The sequence below is a fragment of the Epinephelus lanceolatus genome, chromosome 19 (assembly GCF_041903045.1).
Source record: "Epinephelus lanceolatus isolate andai-2023 chromosome 19, ASM4190304v1, whole genome shotgun sequence".
In the NCBI taxonomy this organism is placed as follows: domain Eukaryota; kingdom Metazoa; phylum Chordata; class Actinopteri; order Perciformes; family Serranidae; genus Epinephelus; species Epinephelus lanceolatus.
The window spans coordinates 14,944,833-14,970,584 of record NC_135752.1 but is presented as its reverse complement, the minus strand read 5'-3'; the positions used below and the strand labels follow the sequence as shown (position 1 = coordinate 14,970,584).

Here is a 25,752-nt window from a genome sequence, read left to right as displayed (position 1 = left end):
ACTCGTGCTGTTAAAGATGTGAGCGTTGCAACGCTGGACTCAATCTCATCGGCTGTGCGCGCCACGTCACCTCCAGAGAAGGCTGACGATATCTCCTTCTTGCATGTCGGCCCTCCTCCCGTGGAGGGAACCCGGTTTACTACAACAGGGCTCCCCTATAGGGAGGGTGTCTTTTCGCAAGGTGGTGTCCACAGATGCCTCCCTGAGAGGGTGGGGGGCTTTGTGCGAAGGTGCAGCAGTGAGAGGAGTGTGGACGTCGGTACAATGCAGGCGCCACATCAACCACCTGGAGCTGTTAGCAACTTTCTTAGCTCTAAAGCATTTTCGTCTGGTTCTGACAGGTCATCATGTTCTGATCAGGACAGACAATACAATGGTGGTTTCCTACATAAACAGGCAGGGAGGGACCCGCTCACTGCCCCTGTTGAAACTGGCTCGCTCTCTGTTGCTATGGTGCAGCGCTCATTTTCTGTCTCTCAGAGCCACCCACGTCCCGGGCCGCCTGAACCTGGGGCTGGACCTCCTCTCCAGGGGAGGTCCTCTTGTGAGGGAGTGGAGGTTGCACCCATTGGTGGTGACTCAAATATGGGACCGTTTTGGCAGGGCAGAAGTGGACGTTTTTGCCTCCAATGCAAATACCCACTGCCCCCTGTTCTTTTCCATGACGGACCACAACACTCCCCTAGGGATGGACGCATTAGCGCACATATGGCCCGACACACTTCTGTATGCCTTTCCCCCAGCGAGGCCCTGGCAGCTTCCCCTCCGCAGTGACCTCCTCTCCCAGTTGGGAGGGGAGGTGGTTCACCCGCGCCCAGAGCTGTGGCGGTTGCATGCCTACCTGTTGAAAGGTCCAATCTAATAACTAAGGGTCTGCCCCCAAGTGTGGTGGCAACGATCCAGAGTGCGAGGGCGTCGTCAACTAGGGGTGTGTATGCTTACAAATGGCGGGCGTTCGAGCAGTGGTGTCAAGACCGAAATGTACTCCCATTTCAGTGCTCTATTGTGGATGTTTTGACATTCCTCCAGGAACTGCTGGATAAGGGTCTCTCTTTCTCCACAATTAAGGTCTATTTGGCCGCTATATCTGCATGCCATGTTGGTTTTGATGGAGTGACACCAGGCGCTCATCCTCTTGCCATGCGTTTCCTAAAGGGAGTCCGCAGGCTGAGGCCTGTGATTAAACCCAGCGTTCCCTCATGGGATTTAGCTTTGGTGCTTGAGGCGCTTTGTGGACCCCCATTTGAGCCTATTGAGTCTATAGATATGAAGTTTCTTTCATATAAGACAGCACTACTTCTCGCTTTGGCTTCTGCAAAGCGGGTGGGCGACCTTCATGCGTTATCTGTACATCCCTCATGTATTCAGTTCACTTCGGATGGCTCTAAGGTTACATTGCGCCCAAATGTAGCATATTTGCCTAAGATGATCCCTGCAGCCTATAGCTCTCTGACGTTTGAGCTTTTGAGCTTCTGTTCCCCTCCGTTTGCTTCCGAGGAGCAGAGGAGGTTACATTTCTTGTGCCCCGTGCGTGCGCTACGTACTTACATAGACCGCACACAGAGTGTACATTTATGTGACCACTTGTTTGTCTGTTTTGCTAATCCGGCTAAGGGTAAAGCTCTGTCTAAGCAGCGGCTTTCTCACTGGATTGTGGAGGCTATCTCCCTAGCATACAACAGCAGGGGTCTTCCATTGCCTCACAGTGTGAGGGCATATTTGACCAGGGGCATGGTAGCATCATGGGCTTTATTTAAAGGGGTATCTGTGAGTGATGTCTGTGCTGCAGCCAGTTGGTCATCACTGCACACTTTTGTCCGGTTTTATCGTTTGGATGTGACAGCCCCTTCGGTGGCTCACTCTGTCCTTTCTCCTGGGTCTACGATGCACTAGAGTGCTGGAGGTGGACTCCGGTTCGGTGACTGCTCTGCTGGGCGTGTATACATGTCCCATACTATATGTGCTGTACCGAGTGAATCGACTGAAAGGGAACGAAATGTTATGACTATAACTTCTGTTCCCTGAAGGAGAGGAACGAGGTACAACACTAAATTGCCCCGCTGCGCAGCTGGGCTCAGTGAAGAGCGGCTATCGAACTGAAGAATGACTGTTGACTGAATGACCACAGATCATCTGCCTTAAAGGCGTGAATAGAGGTTTCTTCAGTCAGGCCATGCGGGGTTGTGATATCCCATACTATATGTGCTGTACCTCGTTCCTCTCCTTCAGGGAACAGAAGTTATAGTCATAACATTTCGTTTTTAAGTGTGTAAGTCTTTTTCTGGTTTTAAGGGCTGCTTTACAGTAAAGTGATGTTACTGTTCCTGAACTTACCAGACTGTTCTAGCTGTTCTATTATTTGCCTTTACCTGCTTAGTCATTATATCCACATTACTGATGATTATTTCAAAAAATATTATTGTGTAACCATTTAGTTAAAGCACTATTAGTCAACCCTACAATATTGTAAGTATTTGATAAAAACTATTATGATATTTATCACCCAGCCCTACTTTGAAGTACATATATTATTATGTAGTACTGCTGTGTTACCCCCTTCTCTTTTTCAGCCGTCTCCTCGTGGTTCTTCTCAGCTAATGGTTCCTTCCACATGTAAACAGATACAAGCTGAAAGAGTTGTTTAACAATCTACAAGAAAACAGAGGAAAGAAACAAATGTAATAGATAATGTCTTCACATTCACACTTCACACTTATCACATTCACAATTTTACGTGACCAAATGTCTTCTCGAGCTACTTCACTTGCATGCTGCATTCACATTTTGACATCATACCTGTTGAATTTGAGCAGGCTCAGAACAAGCAGGTAACAGTCTTTCTAAAACATGGAAGGCCAAAAGCTTCGTGCGAAGGTTCTGGAAGTGTGGAGATCCTGAGAAGTGAAGGGTGGAGGTGAACAGGAAATCAAAAGGAACCAAAGCAATCTGTTCTGCCCTGTAAACAATACCAATGCTGTTTTAAAATATTATTCTAAATTGTCTTACCCAAAGAGCACTTGTGTGAAATAATGGCCATGAGTGGATCAATCCATTTGACAAAAGTAGAAAGTCTTTTCATTACTCTTAACGACAAAACACGCCTCAGAAAAACCAAGAAATCTGCAAGTTGAGATTCAACCACTTTGCTGCTTTCCACTCCTAAAACAACAAAAAATAGAAGGAAAACTATACTTAAAAACAGAAGGGCTACACAAGAAGGCATTACAAAGGCAACATCTGTATTTAAAAATAAAATATTTCATTGTGCTTTTTGTAAAACATATTTTAGTGACGTTCAATGTAGCTAAATTTGTAACACCAATTAGATTTGCGCTGTTGTTGCTGGAGTCCAGATCAGTTCTCTCAGCTGTTCCTCTCTCTGCTGTCTGCTGTTGGTGGAAAGTATACAGGATATTTTGGAGCTGCTCACACATCACTTCCATCAGAGCATGGGATACATCCATAGGCAGCAAATCCTCACAGGAGCTGAGAGCACAGGACAATTTGTTATGCAAATGCAAACACTTAAGTGTATTTTCACCTCTTAACTAATCAAATCTTCATTCTCACCTTGCAGCCACAGTTAGTATCTGAAGCAGGCGGGCACAGGCTAGTCTAACAGCCCCACTTAGCAGCATGGATCCAGATTTTGAGGCTGCAAACCAGCCCTGGTTCATCAGTGCACAGCTGTTGTTGGTAAGCATGGAAAGGATTTCCAGGATGCCACATTTGATAACCAGCACCAGGTCCACTGGTTGGTAGCAGAAATTCAGTGCAAACATTGTGGCTAAGAGAAGGTGCTGGCAGGAACCTGGGTATAATAGAGACAAAAATCTCAACTGCATGCAAAATAAAATAAAATCTACAGCAACAGGGAGTTTACAAGGTAATGCAAATGAAATCATAATGTTTTAAATGCAGGTGAAACATCAATGAACAAACCTGGATGTTCACTTTCCAACACGACCTTCTGTTTGAGGACACGCACCACCTGCTGGTAGAAGGTGTGGGCTGCAGATTGTAGCTCTCTTTGCGTATCAATAGAAGCTGAATGTGTACCCAACTGGGTGAAGATAAAAGGGATTGGAGAGAAATTTATACAACAAAATGTTTATGTAAGACAAACATCAAATGAATAGAATATTCAGTGATTCTCCTCTCTAAATCTGGCTTGAATTTAACACTTATTCATTCTTTTCATAAACATCTACACAAACATTGTGATAGCATGATTACTAGATGTACCATGTAATGCTGCATCTCATAATTAATTCTGGAGGTAGAGCCAATGATTTGTGTTCCCAAAGCAAAGCACCCAGAGAGGAACTGAAGCTGCACAGACTGCAACAACACAGGAAACTGAGGGGAGACGGTGAACCCACTGCTCTTTTCCTCCATCTTAGACAGGAAGGATGACATCTGACACAAGGCCTCCAGACGCAACTGATCAAAACAAAAGGAATAGATAGTTCAGACCTTTAAATAAATTCACAAAGGCGCTCTTTATGTTTTGCTTTGTTGTGCATTGTTTGAATGAGACAAAAAAACCACCAATAACGACCAATAAATGACCAAATAGCTGCAGGTGTTATAGGGTGACCTAATTTCTCAGCAGTAACAATTAAAGGGACAGGTCATGGAAAAAAAAAAAATATATTGTTCCTCTTCACTGTAGTGCTGTTTATTAATCTCGAATGTTTTGGTGTGAGTGCTGGATATATTAGTCATAAAGATGTTTCCCCCTTTTTGAATATAAAGGCCAAGACACATCAAACCGACATCAGAGAACTAGTGGCAACGAGAGCCCACTGCTGCATCACTTCATGTTGCCGTGTCCTGGCCAAAAAGTTGCACATGAACACACCAAACCAACAGCCAACGAGCACATTTGTCCTGTGCCTGTATGAGAGGACATACCCTTCCATACCAGCAGCCGAAGTCATCTGTAATTGTTATTCAAAAGGGGACCCGGAAGACTGTCTTGACACTAGTTAGCCAGTTAGGAAACATTTATACTAAAGACCTCAATGGCTAAAAGAAAATAATCTTACCTCACATAACAAGCTTGTTTTGACCTCTCTATGTCTTGACTTTAGCCCTTTGTTTACTGTCCTCACCTTTACTGCCAATCATGTTATTCACTGATGGGCTCCGCTGTTGCCAACGCAAATTCAACATGCTGAATCAGCAGAAAAAAAGCAAACCCAAATGGTGCGAGACACATCAGCCGACTGTCGGCTTGGTGTGTTAGGGCCTTAATGGAACTGAATGGCACTTGGCTTATGGTCCTCAAAGCCTCCCAAAAAACTCATCAGCAATGTCTCTTTCCAGAAATCATGACCCCGTTACTCAAGATAATCCACAGACATTGTGAGAAATTTTAAGTAGGAACTATTTTCTTTCTACTGAACCATACCTGCCAACCATATCACCGTGCAGATGGAAGCATGCATCTACCCATGGATGTGGGGCTCATTCCCTCGACAGTGTGAGATTTAAAAATTAATGGTGTCCTCCTCAGCTGAGCTGTAACATTAGCTAGCTCAATGGTGCTACATGTAGGTGAGCTAGCAGCAGATACATGCTTCTGCCTGCACTGTGATAAGGCTGACAGGTGTAGTTTGGTAGCAAGAACATAGTTCCTACATTAAACTGCTCACAACAATGTCTGTGGATTATCTTGAGTAACTGGGTCATCATTTCTGGAAAGACACATGGCTGTTGAGTTTTTAAAATGTATTCTTTTGGTGCTTTGAGCACCACAAGCAGAGCACCATTTAGTTCTTTTATATTACAGAGAAAGCAGACATCTCTATAGCTGACAACTCCAACATTTTGCAACTGACACTACAACAAACTACATAAATAAAGTGCGCTACAAGCGAGAGGAATAATATGTTTTTTTGATATGGGGTAAACTGTCCCTTTAACTTGTTTGGCTGTAATATCATGTAAAAGAGAAAAACCTTATTACCTCAGCCCTCTGTTGCTGCTGCAGTATAGCAAAAGTAATGGCCTTTGGATCTGCCTGACTAGAAGTCTGTCCACCCGGCAATGTTGGTGAGGGGGACGATAAGTGGACCAGGCTCCCACAGATGAAGTGAAACACCTGGTTAAGAATAGGCAAAGTGTTGTTGCCATGGGAGGACACAGTGGTGGTCGGACTGATACACTGCCGCAGGCGATCCCAAGCGTCTTTCATGATGCCCAGAGAACACAGAGGTAAGCCTGGAACAAACACAACACGAGAATAATGGCCAGTATTGTACTCTGTCTGTTCTGATTTTATCTTTCCACACCTCTTACAGAGTTAGTCATGCAGTGTTAATTGCTGTATGGAGAAAAAAAACTTGGTGTGATTTTTCTCACTGACAAAAAAAATTAAAAATAAAATTACACTGTAATCAAACTGTGTTCAGATTTATAATGAGAGACTCATTAAAAATGTTTATTTGTATTCACTCTTTCTGTCATTGTGCTGCATGTTCCCATGGAAATATTGCAAAGCTGACGTGCAACAAGCTTTCCTGACCCCAAGAGACAACTCTTAAAAAAAATAAAATAAAATTCTAAATCTAAATTAGGATGACACATGATTAATTAAAAGTAATAATTGGACATTTTTTTTTAAATGCATTTATTTGCTTTCCTGCCGAGTTACAGCTATACAGTGCCATAGCTCTTTCTCCCTGTTTCCAGTCTTTATGCTAAGCAGAGCCAACAGGTTAATAACTAAATATATAGCGGACAGATATGAGAGCTGTACTGATCTTCTCATTTAATGCTCTGCAAAACTATTCCTTTCATTCATGACTGTATGGATAAAAATGCATTAGCTGAACAAGTATTTTGGAGTAAACATGTTCCACCTACCCATTTTATTCTTGGAAGATCCCAATGAGTTTTTGGATTGGTCAGACTAAGTAAGACAAAGACAGTACATTAGCACTAATTAAGATGTCTTGGACCAAATTTTGGTGCAGTGCAAGACTCACCTGTTTTCGTCCATCAGCAGCCATCGTAGAGAATTCTGTTGCTGACTTCCTAAATGTGGAATGATGTGGACAGTTAACACAGAAATGGCTTAAGAAAAAACAACTGTGTTGAAAAAAATGAAAACAAACACAGGCTGCCAAACTCTACCTTGCTCCTGTGCCCACAGCCTGACTGTTCTCCCTTTCACTGGGTTCCACACAAGCAGGCCTGACCCCGAGCAGGAGGAAGAGACAGCGGGACACCACCAGATGGCAGGCGGCAGGGAAAGACATGCTTTCCTCGGAGTCCCTCTGCTTCTCCCACTGCTGCTTGGGATCCAGCTCCCTCTCCGGGCTGACCGGGCTTTCCATGCTGCTGGGGAGGGTGGAGGTGCCAAAGGATTCGTACACTGTCACATTCTGCTGCACTTGCATGGCCTCCCGGGTGGCCATGAATGATTCTAGGACCTCTGCAGAGACAGGAAAGACACATGGGAATCAGATGTGTCATAATGATGATGAAAGGTTGAGTGGATGTGTGTGCAATGTGTATTTCTGCCTGGGTCTGTCTGCCTTAAAGCATTAAGCTACAAAAATATAATTAAATGTTTTAACACCGCTGGAGAAAGGGCAGAAACAGAGATGTGCATTTCTAACCTGACAGGTACATACGACTGTTGCTAAATGTGTCCTCCTCCGCAACCTCCTCCTGGTTGTGGTTTGCTGTTGGGGGTGGGGGCACCTGAACCTCTCGGCTGCAGTGACCTCCTGACTGCTGCTCATGATCTTTTCCCACCTGCTCCACTGAGGTGCTTGGCTCTTGCCTGTCTGTATCAGGACTTTGGGGAGATGGAGTGGTCTGCAATACAACAAACATATTTAATGCATCTGTGGAGTTTTTTCTCTTTATAATATGGTGCAAAAATAAACAATAAAAAAATGGCTTCTTTAACACAAGGAATAAAATAAGGTGTAACAATTGTTAAGTTGGAAATAGGCAAGTTTTTTGCCACTGCATACGACCTACTGGGAAATGAAGGCTCAAATTACAGCACAAAGGAAGTGTGTCAAACACTAAACTAACACAGGAAGAGGATAGCGCTTTTGTTTTACCCAAAAGAACATCACAGTAAATTCTTTGCAGTTACTATCTCCAGTAACAAAAAGGCAGAAAACCAAATTAACTGTGGAAGCTGTGATAGTTGCTAATGAAGGTGCAATAATGATTAATATTAATACAGCAAAGCACACTTTTGTTGTAATGTTTGAACAATAAATATTACACTACACATTGTTTATAAATAACTGTTTTGTTCTATACTCATTTAACTGCCAAAAATAGTTGCATTGCATAATATTTGATGACATTTTAGTACCTGTTTAACAGCAGTCTGCGCCTGTGGTATCCTCGGAGAGTTTTTATGGGCCAAAAGAGTGCTTCTGATTTTATAAACTGTCTCATAGACGTCCAACAGCATCTCACAGGGCTCGTATCTGTCTCAGGGCAAGTGGATAAATTAAGGAGATAATTAGCATTGCTCTGCAGTCGCTCTGCATTGCAGTAATGATCTTACACAACAGAAACAGGCATTTCAGCAAATATTAGATTTGTGTTACCGACCTGTCCTGCCAACAAGCCTCATTCTGCAGCCCAGTGTGTTTCAGAAGAGCAGCCAGACTGCAGCGACAGACACTCTGCAGCAAGCAGTCGCCTGAAGAGCCTCCACTCTCCCATTCTGCTCTCACAGCAAAAAAACACAACTCGGTTACATCAAAGTCACAAAAAGGAAAAAGACACAACCTAAAGACCAGAGTTTAAAGAATAATCTATGATGTATTGTGCAGCAATTATCCAGGCAAGTAGATGTATTGTGTATATGTATTTATAATTTCTCTATTTAACAAGATGATTTAAACATTGTTAGTCCATTATGACGTGGATATTTACATTAAACACCATTAAACACAGGCATACTGTAAAAGTACCTTTGCTGTGAGCATATTCCTCCATATTCCGCCACAGGCCACCTGCAGGTCCTCTGGAAGATCCCAGCGCCAGTTCCAGTAAAGTCCTGGTTTCCTCATTCAGACTGAGCTCTGCCAGCCTGGCATCACTGCTGCCCAGCAGCACCACCTCACAGAGCCATGCCATGCTAGAGTCTACAGGATAAACAATCACATAAGACACAGGACACATTAACAAATGAAGAATACACACTACATTTAGAAAAGTATAGATTATTTCCTCATTTGCATAATGAAATATCAAGTAACTTTAATAACTTGTTGTTTGTTATCCCCTAAACTCTATACCCATGTCAACAACATAAGCATTACTCTTCACTCACTAATAGTCTCTGTAATATCCTCTTTACCCATTCTCTTTAAAAAATATTTGCTGTACTTTCATGTAGCCAACAATGTGCTTTCCTTATTGGAGGTTCCCAACAGAAGGTGGACACATTAGTGCAACATTAATCTGAGGATGAACACCGCATGCAGTTGGTATCTATTTACCAAAACACTGGCTCATATGAAAGCATGGAAAGCAAGCAGCATGTTCTCCTACCCAGCTGTTCAAAGTCCATCTCAAGCCCGTTCCTGAGGAGGACATTTGATAGCCAGAACTCTGACGTTTTCTCCTGAAGTGAGGGCGGCGGGCCTTGCAGCATACCACCAAGGCAACGGCCGACCGCCAACGCCACAGACCGTTCCAGATCCAACAGCCAGACCCACTTGCACTCTTCCTCCTGTTGCTGCTGTCCAACGCATGTGTTTTCTTCACTTTTATCTGTAAGGAAGGTCCCTTGTCATTGTTTGTATTTTATCTCGTAGGAAGAATCTCCAGTGTAAAAATTAACTATCCTATAAAAGCTATCCCTGTGATACTGCTGTAGCCACTAATAATACCAACAATCAAGGATAACATCCATGAGTCAAGTGTTGATCAAACTTCCACTGACCTAAACAGGTTTTCTGAGCCTCCATCCCCAGTTCTTGTTCCTCCAGGAGGCCTGTCTCCGGTAGCAACCTGTTGAAATCATTGAGTTGTTCCAACAAGGCCAGTAAATGGCTCAGGAGGGGTTGAACTGTGCCCAGGGGCAGTAGCAGCAAGGAGTACATTACTTGGCACAGCAGGCTGCCAGCCACTGAGTTGTACAACACCACTGGGACAAGGGTTGAGACGAAAGAGGGGGATTAGAGACTAATAAAAAGATAACTGAGAAATACAGTTACACGACAGATTTAAAAGCAAAGTAACAGATTAAATCATGGATTTTTAAACATATGGGTGAATGTGTTTATGTGTTTGTCCTTAGACCAATTGACACTTCATTGTTAAGTGACCCAACAGCTCCAAAATCTAAAGGCCTGAATGTGCCGTGTATAAAAATGTAAAGACAGATAATTATGAGGGGTGTATTTATACATTGATCCAGTGATCAACAGATACAAAGTCAAAACATTTATACCTATCTTTACCTTTAAGCTATGAATTTATTTTGAAATTCCCGTAGCACGTCTGTGTCACAGTGTCCCACCCAAGCACCCCTCCTTCGTTAACATTCAGACAGTGCTAGTGGCCTAGTGCCAGGCAGACAATGGCAAGCAGTCAAGAAAAATAAAATGCGGACATTTGCTGACATCATCTCATATCGATCACAGGCCCTAAATTTAATCATATTTTGGCAGACTGTGATCTCAGCAAATATCATAACGTTCTTCAAAGAATCAATAAATACCGCACCTTGACGAAACTTGTAATTTACACCTCTAATAAATTATATTTGATGCGGTCTTTGGTAAACAGAACCCTACCATATATGCATACATATTTGCTGTCTAAATGTTTGAAACTGTTTTTCCACTGGTCATTATTAGGGAAGTGATTTTATTGTATTTTTAGAGTGAAAAGACTCTGTACGTCACATAACAAAAAATATGTGGGTAACAATGACACACACTTCTTAACAGCCATTATTCTTACCATGCAGCTTCTTGATTATTTGTTTATCCAGAGAACTCTCCTTCAACAGTTTGGTGGATCTCCTGAGTGTCTCAGCGGCGCAGGGAAGCAGCAGGTAAAGATGCTCACGAAGCAGCGTTACACTGCTATCATCCTACAGAACAGAGGAATCAGTGTAAACATATACAAAATTACATGACTACAGGGCTGTGGGTAAAATATTAGGTTCAAATATATGTGAATTAAAGTGTACCTCAGTGCTGGAATGGATGTAGCAATGGGCGAGCAGGTGTTTGTGAAGTCCAGACAGCAGCTGGTGAAAGTGACAGGGAGGATCGGTCTGTCCCTGGCTATCACTTGATAGCTGCTTGTCACTGTTTTTCTCCAATTCCCCAAATGCCCGCTCCTGCATGAACACACACAAAAACACAAAGTGTGTAGTAGGAATATCGCACTGATTCAAAGGTAACAATATGCACCAAAATATTCAGAAAATATAAGAAAATTTGAAAAGCTGAGCAACAATATTTGACTGAAAAATAATGCACTACATTTCCCCCAAAAGTTAAATCGTAAATCTATCCAAATTAAACACACATAAGACAAAAAAAATGCACACAAATGCATAAGGTCCCCCTTACATACCGTGTAAAAGCCTATGCTGAGGAGCAGAGTTCTGAGCAGCACCTCTGCTAAGTGCAGGGGGTCATAGGCTTCAACAGAGCTGGATGAAGATGGGGGGCGGACGGACATGGCAGGGGTCAGAGGGGGTCCCAGAGCTGTCACCTCCCCGAAATTGCTGTAACCTAGTAGAGAAGCTACATGGCTCTGATCCTGAAGGCTGCTGAGTACCATGTCTAACTGCAGACGCTTTGAGAGACACAGAGGAAAGAAGAACAGAGAGCTGTCTGGTGTTTGATCATTTAATTGTGAGGTTACTGGAAACATCTCTGCGGAGAAGTCATTTTTTACAGCAACAAATTTTCACAACATTCAAACAGCCTTCAACACATACTGCCTAGCAACGCTCCAAGTTGGTGCTGTGATTTCAACAAACGCTCTGTTTACTAGCCTCGACAATCCATCCATTTTATAGCCAAGTATCTGGATCAGAATCATAGTTAAAGTGAGGAAAGAAAGGAAGAAAGGAAGAATAAGGTAGTTTAAATATAATTGTTTAAATGTGCTATATATTTACACCAACAGCTTCTAGAAAAAACACATTTCTGGCTGAAAATATATTGAGGCACGAATGCCAAAAAAAACATTTGGTCATGATAATCAGCAGCACTATAACCACACATACCGCAATGTTTAAAATGGCACACAGGAGCTTAACATACCTGTCCTTTGGAGAGGACATTTAAGCTCTGAGGGCCCTGAGGAAGGAGGGACAGGAGCAGTTCTGTTCTTTCCCTCAGCGGAGGAAGCAGCAGGGATGCACCAATGGACAGCGTGTTCAGAACTGCCTGAGGATGGACAGGAATGTCAACACAAGGTGGAAAGAAACTTGAATATCAATGCTAAGCATTTACTGCATCAATAAATCAAATAGAAATTAGCACATACAGCACATATCTAACAACCCATTTCACATTTTAATTTAGATACAAAACAGTACTTATTATCTTGGTCCTTACACCTGCAAACAACACCAACACTTCCCCCAGTTCCTTCTGTAAATATGTCAGCATAGGCATATCATGAAAATAATCTAGTAACAAACAGATTGTTAATTTACCTGTTGTATGGAGTCTGGCATATTGGTATCTATGAGCCGGAAGAGCAGGTTTCTGAGGGGCCTACCCTGAGCACCCAAAACCATGGCACCAGTGCCCCCAGCGTGGGCCAAGGACAAGTGGATGGACAGCAGCTTCATGCACAGCAAGAGAAACTGATGGTGGTCCCTGAGGAAAACACACACACACACACATACACACAGCATTAGGAGTCCATGCACCAGAACATTTTTTGCAGGTGATGCTGGACTAAATAAAGTCTAAAACAGGAATAATAAAATCCAATCTTCTGTAACAGAAGTGCTGTGTTAATTAAATTTCCTACCTTTTAGATAAGAATGGGGCAGGGGGTGTGTCGTCAGCGATGCCGTCACAGTAACTTTCTAGAAAATTGCGTAGGTAGGTGAATGTACTCTCTTCCAAGTCAACACAAAAGGGCCTGTGCCATGCCACCAGTTGTCTGGAAAAAAGGAGACAGTTGCTTAAAAGAAGCTGCTCAAGCATAAATGTCTCAGAACTGACAAGATAGAATCACAAATTTGACAGGGGAGAAGAAAACAACAGTTCAGCAGTATAAAACAATGCTGAACACTCAATGGAAATGTTGCAACACAGAAATGCCACTCTGATATATATATACAGTACAGGCCAAAAGTTTGGACACACCTTCTCATTCAATGCGTTTTCTTTATTTTCATGACTATTTACATTGTAGATTCTCACTGAAGGCATCAAAACTATGAATGAACACATGTGGAGTTATGTATTTAACAAAAAAAGGTGAAATAACTGAAAACATGTTTTATATTCTAGTTTCTTCAAAATAGCCACCCTTTGCTCTGATTACTGCTTTGCACACTCTTGGCATTCTCTCCATGAGCTTCAAGAGGTAGTCACCTGAAATGCTTTTCCAACAGTCTTGAAGGAGTTCCCAGAGGTGTTTAGCACTTGTTGGCCCCTTTGCCTTCACTCTGCGGTCCAGCTCACCCCAAACCATCTCGATTGGGTTCAGGTCCGGTGACTGTGGAGGCCAGGTCATCTGCCGCAGCGCTCCATCACTCTCCTTCTTGGTCAAATAGCCCTTACACAGCCTGGAGGTGTGTTTGGGGTCATTGTCCTGTTGAAAAATAAATGATCGTCCAACTAAACGCAAACTGGATGGGATGGCATGTCGCTGCAGGATGCTGTGGTAGCCATGCTGGTTCAGTGTGCCTTCAATTTTGAATAAATCCCCAACAGTGTCACCAGCAAAACACCCCCACACCATCACACCTCCTCCTCCATGCTTCACAGTGGGAACCAGGCATGTGGAATGCATCCGTTCACCTTTTCTGCGTCTCACAAAGACACGGCGGTTGGAACCAAAGATCTCAAATTTGGACTCATCAGACCAAAGCACAGATTTCCACTGGTCTAATGTCCATTCCTTGTGTTTCTTGGCCCAAACAAATCTCTTCTGCTTGTTGCCTCTCCTTAGCAGTGGTTTCCTAGCAGCTATTTGACCATGAAGGCCTGATTCGCGCAGTCTCCTCTTAACAGTTGTTCTAGAGATGGGTCTGCTGCTAGAACTCTGTGTGGCATTCATCTGGTCTCTGATCTGAGCTGCTGTTAACTTGCGATTTCTGAGGCTGGTGACTCGGATGAACTTATCCTCAGAAGCAGAGGTGACTCTTGGTCTTCCTTTCCTGGGTCGGTCTTCATGTGTGCCAGTTTCGTTGTAGCGCTTGATGGTTTTTGCGACTCCACTTGGGGACACATTTAAAGTTTTTGCAATTTTCCGGACTGACTGACCTTCATTTCTTAAAGTAATGATGGCCACTCGTTTTTCTTTAGTTAGCTGATTGGTTCTTGCCATAATATGAATTTTAACAGTTGTCCAATAGGGCTGTCGGCTGTGTATTAACCTGACTTCTGCACAACACAACTGATGGTCCCAACCCCATTGATAAAACAAGAAATTCCACTAATTAACCCTGATAAGGCACACCTGTGAAGTGGAAACCATTTCAGGTGACTACCTCTTGAAGCTCATGGAGAGAATGCCAAGAGTGTGCAAAGCAGTAATCAGAGCAAAGGGTGGCTATTTTGAAGAAACTAGATTATAAAACATGTTTTCAGTTATTTCACCTTTTTTTGTTAAGTACATAACTCCACATGTGTTCATTCACAGTTTTGATGCCTTCAGTGAGAATCTACAATGTAAATAGTCATAAAAATAAAGAAACACATTGAATGAGAAGGTGTGTCCAAACTTTTGGCCTGTACTGTATATGTATAAAGCTGAGATCACATGTTTTCAGTGTAGGTGAATGAAAAATATTACAAATAGCACACATGGACTTAAAATGAAAATTTTACTTAGTAATGGGACGACATGAGGCTTTACCTGTCAGTTGGAACTGCAGTCCAAGCCAGGCTGTGAGAAGTGCCAGCAGTGATCTGTTGGATTGACACCCCCTCTAGACCGAGCACCTTCTTGGGTTTGGTAATTGGTGTTGAAGTGTGACCTTGCCCACACTGACCCATAGTGTTGTTCCCCCATGCGTAAACTTCATTCTCTGACAAAGGAGAACAGCGTACAATGCAGCACATTCACAATTTTAATATCCCATTAACAATCTGAATGATCTTATCTGAATAACTGACTGTTAATTGCTAGAGGATTCTCACCGTGCGTCAAAGCCAGACAGTGGCTGTCTCCACATGAGATATCAATGATCTTGGTGATACTCAGGTCTTCAATGAACCTGGGTCTCAGAGAGGTTGTCTCAGAGGAGCCACATCCCAAACACGAGCCACAGCCCCATGCAAAAACCTACATAAAAAATAAATAAATAAATAAACAAATAAATATCCTTTCCATATCTCCTTATTTGTCTTTGTATTCCATCCTTATATTTAGGATGTAATTGTGACATGAGTCTGGCTACACATATCAAGTGCTGATTAAGAATAATAATTTTTAAAGATATACTATGCAGGATTTTCCTAAAAACAATATATAACCTCTCAATCACTACCTTTAACCCACTAGAAGTGTGTTGTAGTGTATTTATCTGCAGAGATTCTGCCTTCTGCCTGTATTTTCTTCTTATTTTGCTGTGGTCAGTACATTTGTGGGCACAACACGCAGGTGAGGTTGGGTATTTATAAGTGCCAGGTTGTCAGCTGGATGCATCCAAGAGACAGCTACAAAAATCAGGGAGACAGCACCAAAAAATATGACAAATATAGCAAATAACAGCGAGGAAAAGCAGAGTGAATCTGGAGTTAGCTTTCAATTTCCCTGGGTGTTACTTTTTACCAGTAGCTGACAATTCCTGCATAGTATACCTTTAAGGTGATGTTAGTATGCTCCTTCAAAATAAAAGCTTTCCATAGGGAGAATGTAGAAAGAGCTGAGATGGCTTAGCAAATATTATTTAAATGTTGGATAGACATTCTTGACATTTTAAAATCAAAGTGCTGCATCTCACCTGTCCTGCAGAGGTAAGAGCCAGCGATGACTGGCTGCCAGCGCACACTTTCCTGATGATGAATCCGTGCAGGGCCTCTATGACCTTGGGGCGATACACACGATTGGTGTCTCCATGACCTAGTTTGCCTGCAAGGGTGAGTCATGTTCGAGCACCAGCGTTAGTTCACAGTAGCTCAAGACATGCTTGTAAGATAGATCATAAAACAAACCACAATGGTACTGTCCTTTAGGTAAAAATAAAATGACACAGTGTGTTATTTTCAAGCACCTTTTATATCCTGTTCAGAACTGAAAACCTTCCACTCAAAGTGTGATTTCCACCAGTTCACACAGAACTGCATTAAGAGCTTAAATCAAACTATAAGTCATCTGTCAACATACCATTATCCCCTCCACCAAAGGACCACACAGTGCGTCCATCCTGCGCCACAGCAATGGTGTGGGAGCTGCCACAGGCCACCTGCCCGACTCCACTGACATCCTTCACTAATGTGGGCACGTTCCGACTCTGACTGTCACTGTGACCTGCTCAGGGGACAAACACAGGAAGGCAGAGGTTGTTGCTGACACACCAAAGGAGGGGTTTCACTTAAGTTGTTGAGACAAATAAGAGCAAGCAACTTAAAAAATATGGAGTGTACCAAGTCTGCCAAAGTCGCCTTCTCCCCAGGTATAAAGCTCTCCATCATTAGTCACAGCAGCACTGTGTCTGTAGCCAGCAGACACACAAACAACGACCTGGCAGAGAAACCACAATGTATGAAAAATTATGTTCATTAACATGGCTTAAAACAATTCCCCATCCGTCTTTTCCCCCGACAAGCTGGCGTTACTGTGTGCTTACTTTGCCAAACAGCGGTCCTTGTATGATTTTGGGGTATTTCTGTGTAGCACTGTTGCCATGGCCCAGTTTCCCATATTCTCCATCACCCCAGCTGAACACCTAAAAGAAATATTTTGAAAACTTCATTATTCAAGCAAAAGAAGTTAAGTTTTTTTTTTCAGTTGATATCTCACTAACACCTAGAGAGGAAGTGGAAGTAATTTGGTTTTGTCACTATCAAGAATTTACTGTAAACTACTTTAAAATATTTGGGAAAAATACTTCTTAAATGTATTATGTGACAAAAATACAGTACAACTGTCAACTGTCAAAAGCTCAGTCTCCAGGAGTAATCATTTGAACTTGTTACCTCTCCCTCTACAGTGATAGCCAAAGTGTGACCATCAGAGCCCTTAGAGGAGGACACCTTCTTCATGTTCCTATGTGGCTCCAGCACAAGTTTTTTGGGCATGGACTGGTTGTTGGAGTCCCCCAGGCCCAGACGGCCATAGCTGCCTTTTCCACATGCTTTCACTGAACCGTCTGCAGACACTGAGAAGGTACAGTACTGGCCTGCCTCGATCTAAAGAAGGGCAAAGTGGATAAAAAAGGACATCAAGGGATGAGAGGAAAATAAGGAAGAGGAGGAGACAAATGACAAAAACATGAGGGTGCATCAGCAGAACTGCCCAGACCATAAATATTTCAAACTTCTTCAATTAAAATTATCTTAGAGATCATGTGTCTCTAATGCACACAACACAGTGCCTAAGTGGGCATTAGCATGATTATTCTGCATCACCCAGGGCTCAAACTCACAAACTTAGTCATTACTTGCAAGTCAACCATAGATTGGCTTCACATTTTGAGTCTGGCAATCACCAGGGTCAGATGTAAAGGCAGTTATCAAACTAGCATGAAAAATTCAGTTACCCACACAAAATTCTGGGAATTTTTGTGCTTCATTAGACAAGACACTGTAGAGATGTCTGTAATTTATTTTTACAAAGATTACTCCATAACATGAAAAGATGCTCTTGTGTCCACTGACCGCAACAGTTTATGAGGATAGAATTTAAAATACTGTAAAAAAAAAAAAAAAAAAATCTGTTTTCAGATGCTATTTTGAAATTTACCACACTACTTCTACCATAACATCAAAATTTTGTCTTTTTTTTATGAACACTGGAGACTTTTTTTTTTTTTAGCAAAAATTTGCTGTAGCTGTTCAAAGTTCTGTTTCCACTCAAATATTTTGAGGCACTCAGATAGGTGTGATTAGTTTTACAGTTTTTAAGAAAAACATCACCATTACTGCACCTTGAAGCATCTGAATATTTTTGCTCACTTTGGCCTACATTTTAGTAAAACCTGCAAGGCGGTAGCATGTATGACTGATTTGTTATGAACTGTTTAAGTTTTACACTATACACAGTTGCTGCGTACTCCGATCAGTACTATTAGACCCACAATGCCAGCATCAGAGCTGCCAAGCCCCTAAAAATGAATACAGTAGAGAAATAAGTAAACAAGTAACGTAGAAAAATGCTAGTCCCATGCTCACAGTCTAAGCAGCAATAACATACCATTTGGGCATCACTAAATCCCTGTGTCAGCTTTGGCAGCAGAATTTTCTCCAGAGTTCCCTCTGCCAGCTGGTGGCTGCTGTTGCTGCCCCACACATACACCATGACCGTGTCACTCTCTGAACCAGGAGCAGCTGCATCAGTGCTGCACGAGCACAGGCAGTAGGATGCTAGGTTACAAATCTGTCAAACAGGAGGAGAGTGAGGTCCATAAAGTTAGTAATTGGGCAGTATAACAGTTGTTAATAGCGCCTATGTGTTACAGTGTATGTGACTGAAATCTATCTTACCTCCTCAAAGAGGCAGAGAGCTGCCTGGGAGAGTCGACACAGTCCATCTGCATCCTTCTTCAGCACCTGAGTATTGACTGAGTCCCCACGGAAACCCTGGAGGGGAAAAAGATTTATGTTTGGTCTTCTACTGAAACCTGTGTAACTCACTGTGTGTACATATTATGTTGGTTTGGATATAAGGTACATCAGTTTTATAACTTAAAACTTGCAATTTTTATGCGCACATTCTTTCTAAACCAACAATATATATCATAACAAGAAAAGTCTCTCTTCCCAAACACCAACATGCCACTGCATGATCAGGCAGAAGGCTAAATCAACATAGAAAGAAAGATAAGGATGCAAAATTTGAGATGTCAGTTTTAGTAGATGCAGATCTTTAGTGTGTTTTATGTTGTCTAATCCCTTCAGACTTTCTTTATTACAGAAGTCTAAATTATGTGTAGGACGGCAAAATCAATCATGTGGTTGTTGGCAATACTCAGTCCTTGTTGTCATTTGTCCAGAAATATTGCAAAGCTGATTAGCCTGCTAGAGGATGACTCAATACACAAATAGAGGGAGGGCAGGAAGACTGGCTCGATCTTAATCCTTATCTGCACACTAATGCATCACTCTGAGCTTCAAATGAGACTGTTCAAATCAAAAGAACAGCCTTCAGCAGGAACGGATGTAACAGTGAAGAGAAATTTCCCTGCCTTATCAGTATGCGCATGCAAGGTACCTCATATAATTTCAAAACTCACCAAAACATTGATGCAAAATTACTAATTACTTATAATAAAGTGACACACCAAGGCAAAGCAGAACAACCACATGCACAATTTCTAATGTATGGAGAACAATCACTCATTTTGAGTTGTCATCACATCTGAATTGCTTTCACAGGCTATTGCCTTTCTTGCATATGATGCATCTATATTAGCGCTCTTTTAATGGATAAGTGTTAAGATTTCTCATACAATCAGAACTGGGGTGATTACTCCAAGTGATCCTATGTTATGTTGCGGAAACGTCAGACTTCTACGTGATGTTAGAACAAAGAAATATAAAATAAATTCAGACATAGCTGATAAATGCTGCCAAACATGTATTAACGTAGACACATATGCATGAAGTTAATTTCCTGCCAGACCTTAACAAACAAACAAAAGATGTTTTTCAAATGCCCTTCGATTCACAGACAGACACAGTGTGGTTTGCAAATACAAAACACCATTAACAAACGAATGCATTTTGTTTTGCAAATCAGACAAATACACAACATATCACATCACACTTCAGAAACAAATACATGTCTTCCACCTACAAAAGAATAGATCCTACAGTACAAGACAAAAAATGCCAAGTATCTTCTGGCACGCAATTTTTCCACTGTGTTGTGCTGAGGATTTTTTTTTTTTTTTTTAAATACCCTGAATAAACGCTACAAGTCAATTTAAATGCATAGGGAGGCATTTATCATTTTCCAGTTGTATAGTATTTGTTCACCATGTTTTGTTTGTTTGTTAAGTTTCGGCAGAAAATTAGCACCATACCAGTAGTGTTAATGTGACAGCTATGGATGAACAAAGTTAAGGGAACGCACAGTATAAGGAGGAATACTCCAGAAAAGACTAAAAGGCAACGACAGACAAATAGACAAAAGTCCAAATTTAAAGACATACCGAATATTGCTTCATTTGGAGAAGCGTTTGATGGATGACATCAAAGCCCACACCAGCTGAGTGCTGGGAATTCAGTGAGGAGGAGGAAGACAGCGTAGAGGTGGAGGAGGAGGACACAGAGGCAGCCAAGGCTACCTCCACCCACTCCAGCAGAAACTTTAGTGAGCCCCTCTGCATGGCCAGGCCAAGCAGCAGCTCCAGCGCTAGCCTCCGACCAGTCGGGTCAGCGCCACCAGTCCCACTGCTCACTGATGTCTTCTTCAGGAAGTCTGCCACCTGTGCCAGGCAGTCCAGCCCAACTGACGGGATCTTATTCTCATTGGCCAGAGACAGCGGTGGCAGAGAAGACAACACAGAGGAAGCTGTGGCAAGCACATCGTTGCAAAGTACCGACTCCGGATGCACGGAGGCTGCATATCTCCAGTTCTGCTGCAGTAATGAGAAGAGCAGACTCAAACCTGTCCTCACACCCATCTCTATCAGAACATCTGTACCCGACTTGACTTTGGATACGCCCCCTGGCAGGCAGGGCTCTGAGGCCAGCTCAAGTTGCCCACATTCGGTGCCACTATCTGTGGACTGGGAGGGCAGCTGCACGCGGAATTTGTCATGGTATTTGCTGTGGAGTGCGTAGTAGATCCTCTGGAGAACCACCAGCCTGTGATGGAGGCCTAAGGTGTAGGAGGTTTGCGTCAGCATCCGGTGAGCCAGCCATCGTTGGCTATGAAGCAAGGATGACAGGTACTCTTCTTTCTCTGCCGAGGCACTGGACTCACACTCGAAGTCTGGCAGACGTGGGCCAACGAGTTCTTGAACAGGCTGGGCCAGCGTGACAACTTCCTTGTTGAGAAGCAGCTTATTGTAGAGCACAGCAGCTCCATGCCTCCTGGCTGTTTGTATGCTGTCTTCTGCTGCCCAGGAGCTATTGAAGTGCTCCTGCCACTTCAGCAACACGTGGGTCTGACAAGGCACCATGTCTGAGCATTATCTATACACTGATGTACACCTGAAAAACAGAGAGGGAAATGTGTTTTAAAGATGTGATGAGGCTTGTATATCAGCAGATTTATAACATCCACACATCTCACTTGCACACACTTGATTAACATAATGAAATGGCTCTTTTTTTTAATTTATCTCTGTCATAAATTTACAGGAATCACTTGCAGCTCAAAGCCTGTGTTCTAATGCGTTTGCCTGCCAAGTAAATTCAGAGTAAAGGTGTCAGGTTTCTCCTTAGCATTGGCACTTTTCCAACATACAGTACATCCAGGCTAGTGGCATAGGCCCAGTGGGTATCACTGAAATAGGTCAGCTCACCCTATGATAACAGCTAACTAACACACCCACACTAATGAGGAGAATTTTGTCTCACAAGCTGTTGTGCTGCACAATACAAAGGGGTGTATTTAAAGTATTTGTTTCATAATATAACATGGCCAGTCAAAGAATTAAACCTGCTATGAGAGATCTGGCACATGAGTGATAATAATCTGATCCCTCTACCAATTCATTCATATTCTCAGTGCATCTTCATCTCTGAGTTGGTCACCTGACGAAATCAAACACAATCCCATTTTAAGGGGCTCCGCCTAACCCCAAGTCTGTTTGTCTGCATTTTTGTCTGCTTTCTAAACAAACAAAGCGCAAGTCTGTTGCTGCTGCTGAGTGGAAACTGTATATATTCACAGGAACAGCTTTCCTGGAACAAAGAAAGACTTTGCTCTTGCCAGCTTGCAATTTAGTTAATCATATGAGTTTTAGACTCAAACCCTTGGCAACCGCATAATCCATAATGCAGGTTAAAACACGACAGTCCCCATGACAGTGACAAAACAGAGGCCAGCATTCATACAGTATCTTAGTAGGTGATTTTATGGGAATATCAGTTGCATGACATTCTCATGGTATTAGTTAAAGCACATTCACCCTCCCAATTCTATACTGCATAAAAGAGAGGATTTTATACAAGAAAGAATGCATGCAGAACTACGCCTTTATTACAAATGCATTTTTATTATGTGCAATAATGACCCCAAGAGAGAAGGCTGTCATATCAGTCAAGCAACACACACAGGTTTAAGGTAAACCATGGTGAAATATAGCTGTTAAGATGTGCACTAGAAATTTCCATACTGTTGGGTCATGGCTGAGACTTTTTCTATAATTAACACTTGTACAAAAACACAAACCGATACGTGGGAGAGAATGCCAGTTACAGGCTGATAAACATGTGAGCATGCCACCATGGTCCACAGTCAGAGAGCCTCATCTCTCCTGCCTTGCCTGAGGCCTGTGGGGCTATATGGTTTCCACTCTGGACAAAAATAACAGCAAGCATTGATATAGCAATGGGCTCTTCGGGGTCAGACAACCACCAGCAATGCAAGGCGCAACCATCACTGATTACAAATTGTCTGGAGTTGCAGCACATAACGTTAAGACGTTTTTCTTCTTTCTTTTGTGTTTTTATCAAGCATTTACTGTTCAGCTCACTGATGTCAGTCCATCTGGAGTATTTGCAATACACAGAAACACACACACAACATATCTTGTATTCCTTCTTATTAATTACAGACAACAAACTGAGCCAAATATCCCAGAAACTTGCCAATAAGCTATAAAAATATAACTATAAAAGGCTCTTGTGTAGGCCTAGAGGCTAATAACCACTCATACAATACAAATCAATATCAGTGACTGACTTTGAATGCGTGCAGCACCATGTATGATGGGAGGAAAAGTAAATGTCGGTGACATTAGGCAGGGGCGACAATTTACAGTGCACAAGCTATGTGGATGTGTATCTGAATGTCACATATTTTAACAGTCTTGTTTTCCAAAAAATTACCACAATACTGACAGCTGGTTAGTGGGATCAGCTGAAGGAGCATGCACACTCTTGACATTGAATTAAAAAATATGAGATTTGAACCTTGGCTACATGTAACGGTTATTTCCCTTAGCGATTAATCTTGTCCATAATAGTTTTTTTTTAGTTACTGATCAATCATTTCTTTATGAAATGTTAGAAAATGTTGAACATTCCGAGCCCAATTTTATCAACTGGCAAATATCTTGTTTTGTCCTACCAATAGTCAGAAAACAGATTTACAGTAAAATAAGACAGGAAAACCCTCTGAAAATCCTCACCTGGATGTGTTAATGTGGCTACAGTGATCACGTTGCCAATTTTTCTGCAGCATAGATAGCTACAATCTACAACAACATGAAATTCTCAGCTATTTGGGAGCCCTTTGGTGCTCTGTGGATATCCCTAAAGCTGACCCAGGACCAGCTGGAGGTGATCCAGGGGCTTGAAAATCATCCAGAGCAAGCTGGAGGAAGTTTGCTGTACCAAAGGACGTTTGGGCTGCTGTGTTGCCAGGACAACCCTGACCACAATGAGCATTTAGACAATGGGATGCAGGAACTAATAACAAACCTTGCTAATGTTAGCATTAGATGGATTTATTCACTATAGTCAGAGCTACATAATGTCTAACAACAACTAACTGCATTATGTTAAGATGCTGGAGGAGCTAAAACATACCGTCATACATTTACAATGTCATGTATTCAGAACTTAAGCACTGACTCGGGCATTCATGCTAATGACATTAGCCAACAGGATGATTTAATTCATGTACAATGATCCAGCCTTGCTATGTGGCGTCTTATTTTGAAGCGTCTGTCAACATTTAGTAGCGCAATGTATTTTTGGTCTCTGGCGACAGTTAGCTCGGTGTCACATTATAACGTTAGCTGGTGGCTACACCGACATAAAAAGCTAAATACGTGAATTTGAGACGCAGTGTCCGTCGTGTCAGTGACAAACACCGGTATCATTATCATTGCATCTGCGGTGACAGCTGAGCTAACGGCTGGCTGCAGTGCAGTTGCTAGTCTGGTCCATGGCTGTCAAAACCGACCAAGCCCCTCCGCTTGTAGGCTGACAGCTCTCAGCAAAACACTCCCGTCACCCGTCAGCGTCTTATCACAATGTCAACACGGCTGTTATTAAAACTAAAATAAAATACAGCAGACATTTAAGTTACCTTGACTATAAAACCCCGCAGATAAATGGTTTGCGTTACCTGTCCCGTCCCGGTGAGGTCTCCCTTGGACGTGAATATCATATCAACCTTCTCCTCGCTCCTCTTCTTCTTCGTCTGCTGGAGCCTTAACAATTGATGGCAGCCATGTTGGATGACCGCCACCTTGTGTTTTGGAGCGATAATTACTTCTCATCATATTGTTTTTATTCACCTTTAATTTTTATTTTTCTGCCTGACACAGTCCCGACTGTGTAACATGTTTTTTACTAACGTCAGTATTTTGTGGATCCCCAATCCAGTATTAAAATCATTACTAGAAAATAAATTCAGACTAAAGTAAAGCTTCTTTTTATTAATATTGTCCAGATATTAAAGCAGTAGACTATACTGAACATGATATGACTTTTAAAAAATATCTTATAATTAACTAAAACTCAGCCTGTGGTGGGAAAAGGATGCATAATGTGACTCTGGAGGGAGCTTTGTCAAAACTGAGGAAATAACCTTGATGATGCTGCATTATGGGAAGTGTAGGACCCAAGGGTTTTGGTCTAAAAATGAAGATGTCACTGCTCCTTTGATTTTGACCACTCTCTCCTTAATTGTGTGAGTCCTTAACTTTATGGAATTGCAATACTTAACTTGAAGTGCCCCCTGTTATTTGATGATTTTTTAAATGCCATCAATGAATTGATTTTTTTGTTACAATATTAACCCTTTCATGCATGAATTATTATGACCTCAGTCGAGATTTTTTGAGTGTTTCATTTCTCTTAAAGTATGAAAAAAATAATTTTTTAAACATGAGTTTTTCACATGTCCACTCAGGTGGACAATGTGTGTTTAAGTTTTCAACTGCAGAAATATAACCCAATTTAAAGATTGATATATATCATGTGAAACTATAAAAATATATATTTTTAATGCTCTTTCATTCATTTCCATAACCGCTTATACTCTTGAGGGTCTGCTGGTACTGGGTGTGAGGCAGGGTACACCCTGGACAGGTCGCCAGACTATCATAGGGCTGACACACAGAGACAGACAACCATTCACACTCACATTCACACCTATGGGCAATTTAGAGTCACCAATTAACCTATCCCCAACCTGCATGTCTATGGATTGTGGGAGGAAGCCGGGGTACCCAGAGAAAACCCACGCTGA

The 25,752-nt window shown here is 42.2% G+C and overlaps 1 protein-coding gene across 11 annotated transcripts in view; it reads right to left on the bottom strand.

Moving 5' to 3' along the window:
* LOC117269219 (putative E3 ubiquitin-protein ligase HERC1) overlaps positions 1–24,700 on the bottom strand; it is a 55,775-nt gene extending 31,075 nt beyond the window's left edge. For 9 of the 11 annotated variants that reach the window (XM_033646102.2, XM_033646103.2, XM_033646105.2 and 6 more), the window contains exons 1-34: positions 24,625–24,700; positions 20,528–21,533; positions 18,858–18,953; positions 18,568–18,750; positions 17,352–17,564; positions 17,003–17,101; positions 16,800–16,896; positions 16,540–16,683; positions 16,157–16,284; positions 15,351–15,495; positions 15,067–15,238; positions 13,006–13,140; positions 12,683–12,848; positions 12,285–12,410; positions 11,587–11,811; positions 11,195–11,347; positions 10,963–11,095; positions 9,938–10,141; positions 9,544–9,765; positions 8,961–9,134; positions 8,596–8,710; positions 8,351–8,468; positions 7,632–7,833; positions 7,144–7,444; positions 6,996–7,044; positions 6,874–6,919; positions 5,975–6,228; positions 4,246–4,443; positions 3,943–4,063; positions 3,571–3,811; positions 3,320–3,486; positions 3,007–3,159; positions 2,797–2,894; positions 2,554–2,649 (exon numbers count right to left, since the gene is read on the bottom strand). In XM_033646102.2, coding sequence (XP_033501993.2) covers positions 2,554–2,649; positions 2,797–2,894; positions 3,007–3,159; positions 3,320–3,486; positions 3,571–3,811; positions 3,943–4,063; positions 4,246–4,443; positions 5,975–6,228; positions 6,874–6,919; positions 6,996–7,044; positions 7,144–7,444; positions 7,632–7,833; positions 8,351–8,468; positions 8,596–8,710; positions 8,961–9,134; positions 9,544–9,765; positions 9,938–10,141; positions 10,963–11,095; positions 11,195–11,347; positions 11,587–11,811; positions 12,285–12,410; positions 12,683–12,848; positions 13,006–13,140; positions 15,067–15,238; positions 15,351–15,495; positions 16,157–16,284; positions 16,540–16,683; positions 16,800–16,896; positions 17,003–17,101; positions 17,352–17,564; positions 18,568–18,750; positions 18,858–18,953; positions 20,528–21,502 — 5,949 coding nt within the window. In that variant the 5' untranslated portion in view covers positions 21,503–21,533; positions 24,625–24,700. Of the gene's footprint in view, positions 1–2,553; positions 2,650–2,796; positions 2,895–3,006; positions 3,160–3,319; positions 3,487–3,570; positions 3,812–3,942; positions 4,064–4,245; positions 4,444–5,974; positions 6,229–6,873; positions 6,920–6,995; positions 7,045–7,143; positions 7,445–7,631; positions 7,834–8,350; positions 8,469–8,595; positions 8,711–8,960; positions 9,135–9,543; positions 9,766–9,937; positions 10,142–10,962; positions 11,096–11,194; positions 11,348–11,586; positions 11,812–12,284; positions 12,411–12,682; positions 12,849–13,005; positions 13,141–15,066; positions 15,239–15,350; positions 15,496–16,156; positions 16,285–16,539; positions 16,684–16,799; positions 16,897–17,002; positions 17,102–17,351; positions 17,565–18,567; positions 18,751–18,857; positions 18,954–20,527; positions 21,534–24,585 lie in introns of all 11 variants that reach the window. The other 2 variants (XM_033646099.2, XM_033646096.2) reach the window with 2 other exon arrangements.
* Positions 24,701–25,752: the final 1,052 nt, after the last annotated feature.